General features: G+C 43.6%; 1 protein-coding gene across 2 annotated transcripts in view; it reads right to left on the bottom strand.

Moving 5' to 3' along the window:
• Window positions 1-201: 201 nt before the first annotated feature.
• The window catches only part of ETV6 (ETS variant transcription factor 6), a 300,096-nt gene continuing 289,170 nt past the window's right edge, over window positions 202-11,127 (bottom strand). For both annotated transcript variants that reach the window (XM_049882507.1, XM_049882505.1), the window contains exons 6-8: window positions 9,480-9,622; window positions 8,040-8,140; window positions 202-4,108 (exon numbers count right to left, since the gene is read on the bottom strand). In XM_049882507.1, coding sequence (XP_049738464.1) covers window positions 4,003-4,108; window positions 8,040-8,140; window positions 9,480-9,622 — 350 coding nt within the window. In that variant the 3' untranslated portion in view covers window positions 202-4,002. The remainder of the gene's footprint in view (window positions 4,109-8,039; window positions 8,141-9,479; window positions 9,623-11,127) is intronic.

Raw genomic sequence — 11,127 nt, 5'->3', positions numbered from 1 at the left:
ATTCAGTCCCTTATAAACCCCACACCTCATAAACAAGAGATTAGAAGGTAAAAAAGAAAAAAACAAAGAAAAAAGAAAAAAAACAAGAAGAAAAAAGAAATTCTAGATTCGTTCTGGTTTGCAGGTGGTTGCAGTCACAAAGAGAAATCTTCAAGAATGTTCACTTGGCATGTGTGTAAGATTCAGGGAGTTTGCACTTGATTAGTGTTGATGCAGATGAGGCCAAGAGAGTATCAGGTTAGTCTTCTGTGGTTTGTAGACAGGTGGGGATTATTGTGTGCCCACTCCCCACCCCTCCACCCCCAACTAGCTTCATTGTATCACGCCCTTTATTCCAGGTTTCTGCTCAGAAGAGGAACAGGCTGAGTGGGTGAAAAGCTTCTGTACTGAATGCCTGGGCAAAGAAACTGCCTTTGTTCTTTGTATATTTTACCAAATCTTTTGTCGTCAGCTTCCTGGGTGGGAATGGGTCAAATGGGGGTATGGCCAGGGCTGGCTCCCAATCCTAATTCTATCCCTGGCATGCTCTCTGCCCCTAAGGCAAGTCACATTACCTCTCTGATACTCAGGTTTCCTTTCTGCAAAAGGGAGTTCCTGTTTCAATGTATTCAAAGGTGGATCCTAGGCAGTGAAATGTGGGCATGGTGGTGACGTCGTCATTTAGGTAAATGCTGTCACAGCCATTTAAGTTTCAGCTAAAGCTACTTTCTCATTTGGACAAGCTATCAGTGTAAAAAGACAATGGATCAGGGAGTTCCAAATACACCATAAAAAAGAGAAAATCCACCAGTTTGTTATTCCTCTGTTCCTGTGGGGGCCCTTTCACCCCCAAAGGCTTTAGAATATTGGTGATGCTGTCTTAGGCTGGGCCAAGTTGCCTTGGGTCAAAAAAGATCTTACAGGTAACATCACCTTCAACATAGCCAGTCCAGCCAATTGTCACTATTTTCATCTGATGGAGAGGTGGTGACCTGGCTAATACAAGGTGAAGGGAAGGGAAGATGCCCAGGGGATTTCAAGATAAAATTGAGGTGTCCATCCTGACACATTCTAGGAAGCTCCCCTCTCTCTGCAGGCCTCTTCCTCTGCATTTCCCTTTCCTAGTGTTTCCTTTCCAAGAGTTCTCAGGATGGCAAGAGGGAGGCCAACTATTCAGAGGAGAGATGTGCTTTTAATTTGGTCCTGGGTGACATTTCCATCATCCCTAGCATTTAATGTTGAAGAAATTTCATGCCTGGTGGATTCTGCAGATCAAATGTAAGCTCCCAGAGGCCAGGAATACCACCTGATTCACCTTTGAATCCCTGACAGTATCTAGCAGATGCTTCACAAAGTTTTGCTCAATTGAATCTGAAATCTTTGGGGTCTGAAGTGTGCAAACACTGTAGCCCTGGTTTTAGCACTGCCCAAGCCTTCTCTCAAAGAATAGATGAGGAGGACTTTTGCAGTTAAGGGGATCAACAGAAAGCCATTATTGGTGATACCTGAATGGGAAGACTACATTGGAATTGGCACCTTCTGCTATTTCTCCTTCAAGTAGCTGAAGGTGTTATCCTAAGTCTTACATATACTTATAGGATATTGCTTTAAATACAGAAATCTTTGCAACAGATGGGCATTTCCTTCCATAATTCAACTGTAAGATTCTTTGAGTAAGAAGTGACTCATTCTTCTACTTGGTCAAGTGGCTGGAGTGAAATCCTAGGGAAGCAGCAGCATCATGCCCTTGTCTCTGACTTCAGACTCATACAAATGGCCTCAGTACAAACGCAAACTCTCTCTCTAGCCCTTAAACTCTGCTCTTAAGTAAAGACTCCATGAATTTCACAACACCCCAGGTATTAGGCTTACTATCTCCTCTTGATGTACATCATCAGTCATCTTACAGGCTGGACAATATATCACCGTGTGCTGCTGCAGGACACTTTTGAAATTCATCGGTGGCATGCTGGGATTCAGTTGAATTTCATCACCATTCAAGCAGATTGAGACCAAACTCTTCATAATGGGGCCCTTTAGCCTCACACAGAAGGTTCCTGACCTCACGGCACGCCAACATACCCAGAAGGTTAATGGGGGAGTGTTCGGCAGTGGGATTGGACTAGGCACCTCAGTGTGTCTACCTGTGGTCCTAGAAGAGGCAGGAACAGAGCAAGACTGAAGAGCCTTGATTATTAGCATCTCAATTCCAGTGTCCTTGGATCATAGTCAATCTACTTGCCACCCAGGCTGGTGTAACTGTAAGGCCAGGGGAGAATTCCTCCTGCCTATGTCTCCTCAACTCCAAAATGGCATGAGGAGAAGCCCAGTGTTCTGGCTGCTTCACTTGGGAAGGACACATTCGTACCCTGGAATAGCTGTAAGATTCTCCCCCAACTGGGTAGAGGAGATGGAGGCAAACGAGGAGGTGGTGCTTTATAAGGCAGGGCTAATCTTTTGGGTAAAAAAAAAAAAAGACTGTACTCCTAATACTGGATCTCTGGACCTATATTGGAAGAGTTAATTTAGAAGGCTAGAAAGAAAAAAAAGATATCTATAACAGCTCTCTGAAAATATCTGTTATCATCTAAAGCACTATGGCTGGCATTTCCCTCGTTTTATATTACCAACCTTAAGTTGAGGTGAAAAAGAGCCATGAATGGGTCCTTTCTCAAACACAGTTATGAAGGGAGGAAAGAAGGAAAGAATAATGTGTCTGAGGAACTTCCTGTCTGCCCAGGCTGGGCAAGCACTGGTAGCAACTGAGGCTGCACTCTGGAATCCTCCTCCTTCATATGTCCTGTGCCCAATGGGGAACAAGGAACTTAAAAAAAAAAAAAAAAAGGCTAGGAATGGAAAAAAAATCAAGTGAGGGCATGAAATTGACCACAAGATGGCCTTTGGGGTAGTGCAGAGAAGACCTTTCTTTCCTCTCAGTCTCAATAACCTGCTTTAGAAAAATAAATCCCCACAGCAGAATACTTTCACCCAGTTTCTGGACTGCCAGGCCTGTGTGGTCTTTTCATATTTTCCACTTTACAGCACTCGTAAGCTAATCCCAAGATGTTGGGGTCTTCCAAATATCTTGGACAGCCTTCCGTCCTTATCTTACATTCTGGAGAACCAGCAAGCTGAGTGGTCCTCAGCCATTTTCAGGGCAGCTTGTTGGACTGGCGCTTATCTTTCTGGAGTTCAGCAGCATCTGGGATGATTTTGGCCTCCCCCAGACGGTGGGCCCTATGCCAGGATATGGGTTTGACTTTGTGGTGCTGGTCACAAAAACACTCAGGTCATTGACTGGGTGCCAACGATTCCCAAGAGGCTGAACTCTGAGGACAGGCATCTGAAGCTCAATGGCAGCCAGGCAGGAAGAGAGGGGAGGAAGGGAAGGAGAGAAAATGAGAGAGAGAAAAAGAGAGCTCCCCTTTTTTACTTTATCTTTTTTAAAAGCAACTTTTTTTTTTCTTTCTTTTTTTTTCAGCCAAGACCCAACAGCAACAGGAATAAACCTGATCTACATGGCAGGACAAAGGGGAACCTGAACCTTTTAGCAAGTATTCCCTTTCCTGACCAGCTGGGCTTGCCGCACTTTGTGAGATTTGCAAAATATATATATATATAATAGATATATATTTCCATAGGAAAACAACATCAGATGTCTTCCCCTATATGAATGATGAAAAGTCAAACTGCGTGTTCTTAAAAAAACAAAACAAAAACACCATGAAACTAACAATAGGTGGAAGGGTGAGGAATTACAGATGGAGAGATTCCAAATGAGAAGGAAACGTGAAGCGTGAGTCCCAGGCTCGTGCCCTCGGCCAGAATTCCAGCCCCGCCTTTGCTGGGTGGTTTGTCTAAGGTGCTCTGGGGTCCCTCCTGATACGCAAGAGAAGTGTCACTCTGGTTTCGAGGTCTCTTCCTCTTCAGCTCTCCTCAGCCCCCTGCTCCATCACTCCACCAGCAGTCCTTTCGGGCAGGGTCTCTGCTGCTGCCAGCCGCCGCGGTGCTGGGTTGGCTCCTTCAGCATTCGTCTTCTTGGTATATTTGTTCATCCAGCTCCTGGGACTCCAGGTGCTCCAGACGGTCTGTCCGGCCACTCATGATTTCATCTGGGGTTTTCATAAACCTTTGGAAAAGGAAGTGAAGGAGTCAAGCAATTACACCTTCTTAAAGTTGTCTTTACCCCAACCTCTAACCTATCAAGAAAGGCCCCATCATCTCGTAGACAGCTGGAGAGCTACTGAACGCAGCCATTCACACTAACATGGTGCAAATTAGAAAAAGGTGCCCTTTCTTCTAACTGCCTGCAGATGGTGAAATAACTATCATCAAGTCTAGGGTGACTATGAGGTAGAGAGCTGTGCAGTGATTATCTGCATACCCACACGAGGAAACCCTGGTACAGCTCCCTTACCTGGATTTCTTATTTTTAGAGAGTTAGATAATACAAAGACCCGTGAAAGCTGTATATCCATTTTGATGCCAGACCGTGAGCCTAAGGAATGGTATTCAAAACTAGAATTTAACTCAAAGGATACAATTAAACTCTGAATGGAAAACTTGATAATAGGGCAAGTTAGTGGTGCTTTTGGAAAATTAGAAAGGCAAAAAGAAAGAGACTCTTCTTCAGTGTTATCACTGATCCACCCAAAATGCTAGCAATGAATCCCTTTTAGTCTATCTTCCTTTGTAGGTGGGTACGTATGGCAAGCCCTATTTTCTTGACCAACGGTTCACTTGGAAAGAACATCAGGGGCATGTTTTGACCACGATTTACATGGCCAAGGCAGGCAGCCTGATTGCAAATGTTCTGCTCTTACTTTGAGTGTGCCCTTCCCCAGCTCCATCCAACCTTGGCTCTGTGCCTGGACACCTTTCCCTGCCACATACTCTGCCCTGACCCAGATGAACTGTCCTAAAACATACATTTTAGTTCATCACTCCCTGTTCAGAAGCCTTTGATGACCACTTATCAAGTCAAGGATATACTCTTTGACTTGTCCATTAGGGTTTTCTATCATCTCTACCCAGAAAAATCTAATTTTCCACTTTTCACTGGCATGAAGCCCTCCACTCCACTCCACTCCGGCCAGTTTTTCTTCTATAAATTATGGCTCATGCCTTTCTCCAAATCTTTAGCTTTGCCTGTATCTTGAACACTCTTTACTCCTTTTCCTTATCAAAGTTCTACTCATGCTTTAGTTCTGCCTCATTGTTAAAGCATTGTTTAATGGCATCAGTCCACACTGACATCTTTCTTCCCTTAAGCAAACAAACAAAAAAACAAACCTACTGCCGTTGAGTCGATTCCAACTCCTTACCTTAATGCCTATACATTTTGTAAAAATTTAATACTTTGCTTGATTACACGCTGGTCTGATAACAAGAAGCCTTCATTTTGTGGCAAGTCTGGCTTCCAACCCTCATTTCCTTAGAAATTACCACTATTCTTTCCTCTTATCATGTTGAAAATCTTTCACCGGAAGCCTATGAACCTTCCAATAAAACTACTACTGCTTTTCTCTTCATTATTGGTGAATTTCTCCAGCAGTGTGATCTGTAACATCCACAGTCTGTCTGCTCCTCTCAACCCCTAGCTAAAACTTCTCCCTCAGCATCTGAGGTCACTAATGAGTTCCTCTAGGCCAAGTCCACAGATACGCGGTATGTGGCCCAATGAACTACCCCTTTATTCTTTGGACCACTTTTCCATATTGACCTTCTGGTATTCCTCACCAGGCTTGTCAAGAAATGTTAATTGAAAGACTCCACAGGGTATAAAATAGAATATAAAATATCATCCTGTACCTGCTAAGAGCTTACAATCTAATTGTGGGAAAAGGACTTTACACATACGTCTATCAGAAATGCAAAACACGATGTGTTAAGGGCCAAGAGGACCCAAGAAATGATGGAAGAAGATATTTCTCTGTGTAAGAGCAGTTGCAGAAGGACTCATAAAGGGCAGAAGACTTGAGTTGGGCCTTGAGGATGTACAGTATTAGAAAGGTGGAGGTTAAAAGGGATACATGTTTCTGGCATAGGGAATCATATGAGTGTTCTAGGGCAAATGGCAATGTATTATGAATTTGGGAAACCCTGGTGGCGTAGTGGTTACGTGCTATGGCTGCTAACCAAAAGGTCAGCAGTTCGAATCCGCCAGGTGCTCCTTGGAAACTCTACGGGGCAGTTCTACTCTGTCCTATAGGGTCGCTATGAGTCGGAATCGACTCGACGCCAGTGGGTTTGGTTTCTGGGTTTTATTATGAATTTGGGAGGCGGGGGGGGGGGTGGACCAGAGGTGGGTAGAGATTGTTAAATTATTCCAGAATCGAATCATGAAGTCTAGACATCAGCCTTCATTGTTAGAAAGGAGTAATAATGATTGTGCCTTTCTTCCATCTTCTAAACCTCATGTAAGAGTTTGTTGTTGGTAGATTCCAACCTGGGACCTACTGGCAAGAAATTCTGGGAAATGTAGTTCCCAGGTTTCTAGCCTGCAACATAGAACACAGTAGGAATGGTGCTGAATAGCCAATGGATAATCCAGCACAATGACTGACTTGAATATAGGAAAAGTCAAAAATAACCAGAGTTTCAAGATTGATTGCTTAAAACAATGTTGATACCACTGACAAACAACAAGAATTCTGGGTGGGATTTCCAGTTTGTAAGGAAGGCCCATTTTGAACACATGCTTGAGATACTAATGTGATATTCAAGTGGACATATCCTGTAAGAGGCTCTCGGAGATTCCGATTTGGAATTTCAGGGAGATTTTGGAGCTGGATATAGAGATTTAGGAGTCTAACGATTGATGTGATTAACAGAATCTGTGTGATAGGATCAATTCATCCAGGGAGAAGTACAGAGTTGGAAGAATAGGGAGCCAAGGACTAAGTAAACTTAGTGAAACAGGAAGAGAAAGTGTCAGCAGAGCCAGAGGAAGAGGGTTCTCTTTTTACTTCATTCTGTTTCCATTTCTTGAACAGTGTTTTCTGTTTCTTTTGAAGGTCTCAATTATTTTTACGAATCCTAAATTACCTTTCCTTTCCGACGTTAAAGTCTGGATACTCTGCTCTTTCCATAAATACTTATCCTGGTGAGCTCATCTGCTCATCCATGGTGTCAATCTCCACCTACACACAGATAATTCCAGATCCATGTCTGCAGCCCCATCTGTCACTCTTTCCTGTCTCACCTGCAATACTCAAGACCTTAAGTCATGTTTGTTGATTTCACCGATCTGCACTCAGACCGAGTCTGTGTCAGTGGTCTACTTCTACCTCCACTGACTGGTCCTTCAGATTCCTTCTTCCTCTTCTAACCCTTTCTCCCTTCTTGCATAGTACTTGAAATCCCAGTCTATGTGGTAGGTTAAATGGTTGGAAATCATTAACTGAGGAATTCTGGAAAGAGGAATGTCTAGCGTACAGTTTTCAGACTTTTTTTTGGCTATGATGCATTGTAAAAAAAACATTGTACATCATGACTAATCACGCACACATACACACACACACGACACAAAATTTTTATAAAGTCAGTCGCTCTTACGTTATGTGCTGCTATCTGATATTTTCCGTTCCATTACATTAGAAAAAAGTGTTAGTGACCCATTAAACTTATTTCATGACTCACTAATGGGTCATGACCCCAGTTTGAAAAACACTGGTTTAGAAATACCTCACAGGGTTGGTAACCTGGAAATCTAAGTTTAATTCTCGGCTTTGCCATTGACAATGAGACTCTGGTTCTCCCTTTAACCACACTGGACTTTAATATCAGATAACGCTATTTGATCACTGCACTATTTTAAAGGTGAGTCAGATTATGTATATTTAGTTTTGGTTTTACCTTAAAACAGATGAAAAAAATGGTTTTCAAAAGTTATTTTTTCTGAAATTTTAACAAACCAGTACCTGGTATCCAGTTCGTGGCAATGATAGCTTTGGGTATCAGAGAGGCAGGTAGAGCTCTTAATAGTCTTCCCCCTCCCTTTTATTTTAAAGAAAACAATATCCTCCCGGAAGAAGGAAAGGAGAAAAAGGAAGTGCTACCTGAACAAAAGCCTTTGTCCTGGCTCCTTCCTGATAATGTTTAGTTTGTAGTAGTGGCGCAGGGCTCTGGACATTTTCTCATAGGTCATGTTTGTTCTGTTCTGTTTGTTCAAAGGAGGAAGAGAAAAAAAAAAAAAAAAAGCACAAAGACACAATGAAATGAACCTCAGAAAAGGCACCGGGGGAGCTATTAAAATAAAAGCTCTTCAGCTTTCAGCTGCTCCATGAGGCCCTGCCCGCTTGGGAAAGCTACCTGCTAACCTGCCGCCTCCCAGGCCTTCTGGCTCCCACGTCTTGGCTTTGTGCTGAGGTGAATCCTCCTTTGTCAGAGCTCTAGCTAATAAAGCCCATCTCTCCACAATCTCCCTTATTTCCTTTTCCCAGGACTGCTCTCTGCTTTGCTTGAGGAATCTTCTGCATCTTTGGGTCATTTTCCCCTTTTGACCCACAGGATTTGGGGGTTTTTTTTTTTTTTTGTTCTAATGACCCTTCCCAAACTGGTGTTTCTGGTTTGTCATTTTCAGGAAGAACTTTTTTGTTTAAACGCTTATTGTAGATGCAAGAATGCAGCGGTTCCAAGCCCTGGGGCTCTGGTGCAATGTGGGAGTTGAAGAAGGATTTTTGTTAGTGACTCACAGAGTTAAGTGTCTGTCAGCAGGGCCTTGCCATATTTGGTCAGGGCCTGCATTCAGCTCTCCTCAGCGGAGCACCCCAGTCGCACTGTCTTCCTCGAAGGCTCCGAAGGCTCCGGATGGGCAGGGCTCAGCCATACCTCCTGTCCTCATTCTGACCTGGTGCCGGGCCACCCCCTTGCCTGGCAGACTTTGCCCAGATCTGTCTGTGGTCTGGCTTGGATTGTGGTTACCCGCTTTTTACATCTGCACACCTGAACAGCCTGCTTTACTATAAAAGACTTTCTTTTAAATTCCATTTCCTCTTCCCAGTTTGGGGCACTCATACTTCTTGCATGGTTTGCTTTTAAAGGATATGTTTTAAAGTCAGAATATAAGTAATTTTCCATGTCAAAATAGGCTTTCATGAATATGAAAGTTTCCAGCTGGGAAGCACAGACGCACCACTTCCCTAAGCTCCCCTGTGAGTCACAAAGTCCCACAGCGCTTCCCTTTGGCCCAGCCCCTAATGACTGATGGCAGTGGCAGGGCCAGGTCAAGGGGAGTGACGGCCAGGGTTCCTCACGACTAAGATCTATCCAACCAGGATGTGCTGAGTTAACAGGCACCTGGCATAAGTAACAAATAGAAAGCGGCATCTTTAATTATTTCCTTCCCTTGCAACTGTCTAATTGTTTGCCCAGTGAGGAATAAACTAAGTAATTACGGGCATATTTAGGAAGCAGAAGACAGACAATTGTCCTCCAATCGAGTGATAAAGACTTTATCTTGGCACTAGTTTATAGAGCAAATATCTGGTGCCCTTTACCTTATGGTTTCCCCACAGTCGAGCCAGTCCATTGGGATCCACTATCCGGAATATTTTGGATTCTTTGTCCTCCCATCGGATGAAGTTTTCGTACCGGCTGTCAGAAAGTAACTGATAGACGTAATCCCAAAGCAGTCTACAGTCTACAGAGGAAAAGGGCAAGAAAAGACTGTTGAAAATGTTTCTTGTTGCGGTACTAACGACAAGAACCCAAAATAATGTAGTAACCGCTTTTACCTATCTTGGATTGATTCTCTAACTTCCTCATTTTACAGTAAGAAAACTAAGGTCTAGAGAAGTTGGATAAGGTTGTGTTGGAGAAGTGGACCTTTGAGCTGTGGAGTCCTTAGAGGTCATCCAGGACAACCACCACTGCTTTTTATAGACATAGACACAATGACCTTGTCCACAGTCATGACTCAATAACCTAAACTTGTGCAGAGCCTATGTGAAAGACAGGGAACAAGGTTTACCCGCAAAGGAGCCAGCTCTACAGGTGGTCAAAAAACAAGCTGGAAGGCAAAAACATTGGGAAGAGATTCTTGATGCTCCAAAGCGAGAGGTGGTGTAAAAATGGTGGGGCTAAAGGATTACTTTGGAGTTGGTAGGTGGTGCTGAATGAATAAAAATGAGAAGACAGGAGTAGGCTAAAGAGTGGCAGGAGAAGCATGATGAGTGAACACTGTGGGAAAAGAAACCTATGCAGCTTGGTGACTTTGACTGTAAGGACTGTGGCTAGCATGGTTTTTAAAAAAGGTCCAGGTATATTCTCATTATAGCACACTTACAAAGTCTTTAAACGGAAGTGCAGAAAATCACTTTCTCCATCTGCAGAACTGAAATTCCATCATTTGGTGAGGCAACGACTATTTATTAGGTTATTTACTATGGACAGGACACTGTGCTAGAAATCCCTGGGTGGCACAAATGATTAACATGCTCGGCTGCTAACCAAAAGGTTGGAGGTTCAAGTCTACTCAGAGGCACCTTGGAAGCAAGGCCTGGCCATCTGCTTCCAAAAGATCAGCCACTGAAAACCCTGTGAAGCACAGTTCTACTCTGACACACGTGGGGTCTACACGAGTCATAATTGACTTGAAGGCAACAAGAAAGACACCGTGCTAGGCCAGGTGCTTGGCTGAGGACTGTCAAATTAAAAGAGAAGACATGTGACACATAGTTTTCTCTTGTTCTTTTGCTTTCTGGATTTGTGCCAAAAGGGTGTGGTTTGCCCTCTAGCAAAGCCTTGACGGGTAGGTGGTGATAGACCTTTAGGGTCCAGGTTTAGTTGAGGCTGGCCTGGTCTCCAGATGAGAATAAGAGGCACCAATTTCCAGGTGCTCACTGTATGAACCAAGGAGCTTTGAATGTCTTTAATGATCAGTTACTGACTGCCAGGTATGTGCTAGGCACTTTACATGCACTATTTCTAATCCTCAGAGATGTTAAAATAACCTGTCTGGGTTCACTGGGATTGGAACTCTGGGATTCTTGTACTATAGTGTGCTGTCTTTTTTATGTTGGGTGCAGCCTGGGCCTGGCACACCTGGGAGGGGGGTGTCTAATCGTGACTTGGAATATCTTAGAGCCAATGCATTTATATCCCAGAGAAGGAAACACATTCTTCTTTGGAGAATATTGACAAGGG

The sequence above is a fragment of the Elephas maximus genome, chromosome 4, assembly GCF_024166365.1.
Source record: "Elephas maximus indicus isolate mEleMax1 chromosome 4, mEleMax1 primary haplotype, whole genome shotgun sequence".
In the NCBI taxonomy this organism is placed as follows: Eukaryota; Metazoa; Chordata; class Mammalia; order Proboscidea; family Elephantidae; genus Elephas; species Elephas maximus.
The sequence above is the reverse complement of the archived record's forward strand: the minus strand, read 5'-3'. Positions and strand labels throughout refer to the sequence as shown.